This window comes from Borostomias antarcticus (genome assembly GCF_949987555.1).
Source record: "Borostomias antarcticus genome assembly, chromosome: 7".
Classification (NCBI taxonomy): domain Eukaryota; kingdom Metazoa; phylum Chordata; class Actinopteri; order Stomiiformes; family Stomiidae; genus Borostomias; species Borostomias antarcticus.
Genome location: NC_140240.1, coordinates 27,372,620 through 27,377,840, shown reverse-complemented (window position 1 = coordinate 27,377,840; position 5,221 = coordinate 27,372,620). Strand labels below are relative to the sequence as shown.

The 5,221-nt window shown below is 48.5% G+C and overlaps 1 protein-coding gene across 1 annotated transcript in view; it reads right to left on the bottom strand.

Moving 5' to 3' along the window:
• Nucleotides 1-2,353: 2,353 nt before the first annotated feature.
• The window catches only part of pik3r6 (phosphoinositide-3-kinase regulatory subunit 6), a gene marked incomplete at both ends in the record, with an annotated part of 26,312 nt that continues 23,444 nt past the window's right edge, over nucleotides 2,354-5,221 (bottom strand). The window contains 3 exons of the mRNA XM_084441424.1: nucleotides 2,354-2,469; nucleotides 3,395-3,465; nucleotides 4,525-4,639. Coding sequence (XP_084297550.1) covers nucleotides 2,354-2,469; nucleotides 3,395-3,465; nucleotides 4,525-4,639 — 302 coding nt within the window. The remainder of the gene's footprint in view (nucleotides 2,470-3,394; nucleotides 3,466-4,524; nucleotides 4,640-5,221) is intronic.

Genomic DNA, 5,221 nt, shown 5'->3' with positions numbered 1-5,221 from the left:
GGAGAGAGTATGGAGATGTGTGTGTGTTACTGTGGAGACAGTATGGAGATGTGTGTGTGTTACTGTGGAGACAGTATGGAGATGTGTGTGTGCTACTGTGGAGAGAGTATGGAGATGTGTGTGTGCTACTGTGGAGAGAGTATGAAGATGTGTGTGCGTTATTGTGGAGAGAGTATGGAGATGTGTGTGTGTTACTGTGGAGAGAGTATGGAGATGTGTGTGTGCTACTGTGGAGAGAGTATGGAGATGTGTGTGTGTTATTGTGGAGAGAGTATGGAGATGTGTGTGTGCTACTGTGGAGAGAGTATGGAGATGTGTGTGTGCTACTGTGGAGACAGTATGGAGATGTGTGTGTGTTACTGTGGAGACAGTATGGAGATGTGTGTGTGCTACTGTGGAGAGAGTATGGAGATGTGTGTGTGCTACTGTGGAGAGAGTATGAAGATGTGTGTGCGTTATTGTGGAGAGAGTATGGAGATGTGTGTGTGCTACTGTGGAGAGAGTATGGAGATGTGTGTGTGCTACAGTGGTGAGAGTATGGAGATGTGTGTGTGTTACTGTGGAGAGAGTATGGAGATGTGTGTGTGTTACTGTGGAGAGAGTATGGAGATGTGTGTGTGTTACTGTGGAGAGAGTATGGAGATGTGTGTGTGTTACTGTGGAGAGAGTATGGAGATGTGTGTGTGTTACTGTGGAGAGAGTATGGAGATGTGTGTGTGTTACTGTGGAGAGAGTATGGAGATGTGTGTGTGCTACTGTGGAGAGAGTATGAAGATGTGTGTGCGTTATTGTGGAGAGAGTATGGAGATGTGTGTGTGCTACTGTGGAGAGAGTATGGAGATGTGTGTGTGCTACAGTGGTGAGAGTATGGAGATGTGTGTGTGTTACTGTGGAGAGAGTATGGAGATGTGTGTGTGTTACTGTGGAGAGAGTATGGAGATGTGTGTGTGTTACTGTGGAGAGAGTATGGAGATGTGTGTGTGTTACTGTGGAGAGAGTATGGAGATGTGTGTGTGTTACTGTGGAGAGAGTATGGAGATGTGTGTGTGTTACTGTGGAGAGTATGGAGATGTGTGTGTGTTACTGTGGAGACAGTATGGAGATGTGTGTGTGTTACTGTGGAGAGAGTATGGAGATGTGTGTGTGCTACAGTGGAGAGAGTATGGAGATGTGTGTGTGCTACTGTGGAGACAGTATGGAGATGTGTGTGTGTTATTGTGGAGACAGTATGGAGATGTGTGTGTGTTACTGTGGAGACAGTATGGAGATGTGTGTGTGTTACTGTGGAGAGAGTATGGAGATGTGTGTGTGTTATTGTGGAGAGAGTATGGAGATGTGTGTGTGCTACTGTGGAGACAGTATGGAGATGTGTGTGTGTTACTGTGGAGACAGTATGGAGATGTGTGTGTGCTACTGTGGAGACAGTATGGAGATGTGTGTGTGTTACTGTGGAGACAGTATGGAGATGTGTGTGTGCTACTGTGGAGACAGTATGAAGATGGCTGACTTAACAGTGGTTCCCCATGGACACTGACGCTGTTTGGTGCTTGTTGACTGGAGCAAGGGAAGTAGGTTGACTCGGTTGGTATCGCTATTTTATACATTATTAACCACTATTATTAACCCCGTAATCTTTTGTGGGTATAAAATCAACAATATGGTGCGTTCCTATGGCCTAAAACGGTGCTAAAATCACTGCCATACATTGCTACCATGCACTTGCGTTGAAAGATTAATCAACCAATTTCATTAACCTTTACGTTCTACCAGGGGGTTCTCTAGAGCCTGTGGCTATGTATGATGATCGATGCTCTGATGATGACTCATTGTTTACATTTGTGGACTGAGCCTTGTAAAGGTTGTCCCTAATTGGACACAGGTTGTCAGTTCAGAGGCCACTGAAGCAATCTCCAAATGCTAATTATACGGGATCGTCAGTAGCATGACATGCTAACCTTGGATTAGCAGCTGATGTCGCTATACACTAGGCTCCTAATGAGCTTATTGATAAGGTCCTCGCTTAATGCTGACTGATAAATTAAAAAGTCGACAAACAGTTGGCAATGTGGAGATGGTGTGTGTGTGTGTGTGTGTGAGAGAGAGAGAGAGACAGAGAGAAGGGGGGAGATAGAGAGACAGAGAGAGAAAAAGAAGAAGAAAGGAGTAAAAACCCGGAGACTCCTAAAGACTGGGTGAAAAAACACACACCAACCAAATCTCTGCATGACACGTAAATCCCATCCCATCCCGCCCCGTCCTGAACGCTGTCCGTCCGCGATTCCAGCTGCAGCTGTGACTCTGCGGCGGCCATTTTGGACCACGGTAGCCCCGCCCCCCCACCAGTCGTTCCCGCCTACATGATGGAGCAGGTGAAGCCGCAGCACTCTTTCAGCAGGGTCAGGCCGGTCTTGGTGAAGGGGGACGAAGTCTGTTGGGCACGGGACGCCAATCTCCTGGAGGGGGCGGGGCCTAGGTCACAGGGGGGCGGGGTCAGGCAGAGGAGTGGGCGGAGGGAAAGGCAATCATCATGTACAGTATATGGAGGGCATATTGGACGATACACACTGTGGGTCTTTATGGATTCATAGGTTAGGCAGGTTATGCGTAAAGATGTTACTTATTATTAATTCAGCGACACGCACGTCAGAGGCTGATTAACCATTTATTGACACAAATTGAATACAGTTACGTTTGGTCCTGACGGCTCCACTCTAAATGCTGCCCTGGATTAGCCAAGCAGCATGCTAAGCCACAGTATAACCCCTCCCCCCCCACTGGGACACAGAGTGGGTCCGAGTAAGACAAGAAAGCAGCACAGCACAACACGGTACAGACAAAAGCACACACAGAGAGGAAGGCGACAACAGGGGCAACAATGACGAGGCACAAATCCAATACAAGAGCAAAACAACAGAAGCAAGCGCACCGAGGAGCCATTAGGACGCAATGAACCAGAGGAGGAGGAGGCCGGGGACGCGGAGGCAAAATGGCGAGTAACGCCGCACTGGAGCAGCGTAATAGGAAGTCGTTTAAATCGGGCCGCCTCGCGGCGAAAATGGGCCGTGGTTGGATAATGAGCGACTGGAACGCTGATGAGCTCAGCGGGCCGTCGGCCGACTACAGCTGAGGTGCCCGACCAGTGTCCCGCACGGAATTACGCGAGGATACAATTAAGCTACGCGAACAATAAAGTCTATTGACTCGCTCGTTTTGTGAGGGGAACAAAATAATGGATAAAGAGACCGCACAACATCAATAGAAAGTGTATTGTCAGATCTAAAATCAAGGCCCCGCTTATTCAAATCAACCCTTTGCAAATGTTGGTCCAATTAAATGGGCATTTAAATAAGCCTTATTAGCAGACTAACTATGCTTTATGACAGGGATTGCAAACCTTTCTTCTTCAAGGTTTTCGGAAACTTCGACCTGAGGAAATCAGCCATCTCTTTATCTTCTTCTTTCTCCCTGAGGCAAAGAGAAGAAAGGGAACTCTCATTAAATACATTTTAATTGGCGTATAAGCTGCTTGAGGATCCAACGCGTTTGCACAGAATGAGAAGATGAGAATAGATGAGTCAGACAGACTCCGTTCCCCCAGCCAGACGTGAGCCCGCGTTTCCTCCGTTTCCTCACTTCGCACGCCTCAAAAACCATCAATTATCACGCCTTCCTCCCGCTCCCCGCTTCCTGTCTCATGCGTCCCAGAATCCCCGGGGGGCCCACGCACCGTAGAGCCCAGCCGGGTTCGCAGAACCTTAACAGGTGCGTCTGAGAGAGCGCGGTGCGGTGCTCTAATCTACGCTGGTGTTCATCTTAAGCAGTCCAGACACACAAAACAGTTCTGTTTCAAGTGTACTAGAACTTCTAAGAATGTGTTAACAGAGGAAAAGATCACAGAAAAGGAGAGAGAGAGAGAGAGAGAGAGAGAGGAGACTGGTGGAGAGAGAGAGAGAGAGAGAGGAGAGAGAGAGAGAGGAGACTGTGGTGGAGAGAGAGGAGAGAGAGAGAGAGAGAGAGAGAGAGAGAGAGAGGAGACTGGTGGAGAGAGAGAGAGAGAGAGAGAGGAGAGAGAGAGAGACACAGGAGACTGTGGTGGAGAGAGAGGAGAGAGAGAGAGAGAGAGAGAGGAGACTGGTGGAGAGAGAGAGAGAGAGAGGAGAGAGAGAGAGACAGGAGACTGTGGTGGAGAGAGAGGAGAGAGAGAGAGAGAGAGAGAGAGGAGACTGGTGGAGAGAGAGAGGAGAGAGAGAGAGAGAGAGAGAGAGAGGAGACTGGTGGAGAGAGAGGAGAGAGAGAGGAGAGAGAGAGGAGAGAGAGAGAGAGAGAGAGGAGAGAGAGAGAGAGAGAGAGGAGACTGTGGTGGAGAGAGGAGAGAGAGAGAGAGAGAGAAAGAGAGAGAGAGGAGACTGGTGGAGAGAGAGGAGAGAGAGAGAGAGAGAGAGAGAGAGAGAGGAGACTGTGGTGGAGAGAGGAGAGAGAGAGAGAGAGAGAGAGAGAGACAATAGGAGGTAATAGGATGCTCACCTCAGCCTTTCAAACTCCACGTCGTCCACCAGGAAGTCCCTGGTCTCCACCAGCTTGTGGATCTGGAGGAGCAGCTCATCCTCCTTCTGTCTGTCTTCGTTGGACCTGTCCTTGTCTGGCACAGAAGCAGACATTTTGGATCGTCAAGGGGGAATTGCGTTGTCCTCACAATGCCAAATCACGTACGGTTCGTACACTGAACGCAGGCTAAATCCCACAGTCATGATAGCCAAGAACTGTAAGGCCGTAAGGTCACGTTGGATAGGCTGAGGAGAACAACAGGAAAGAGAGCAGCAAGCTCAGTTAAGGTCTCTAGTGAGTTGTGCAAGTCAGAGCGCTCTAGACTGGAATGTCACAATATCTCTAAGATTCATATCTACTTACGTAAGTTTCAAACCAGTTGCCAAATGTGACGCACACACTGGGGCAAATTCACTAAAGGATTGCGCAGCTTTTCCTGACGCAAAGCCTGTGCAAATAAGTCAAAAATTATGTTTGCTATTCACAAAGCCCTCGCAAAGGGTGAAATACGGTGTTAACTGCGTTGCGTTCGTCATTGCGTTGCTCTGCGCCGGTGTTATTAGCTCATATTTAAATTAGGTAATATGGGCGGAGAATGTTCCCCTTTCTATGCAAATGAACATTATTGCAAAACCCGCCCAATTCACAAACATCGGCGCAAATTGCCTCACGCAGT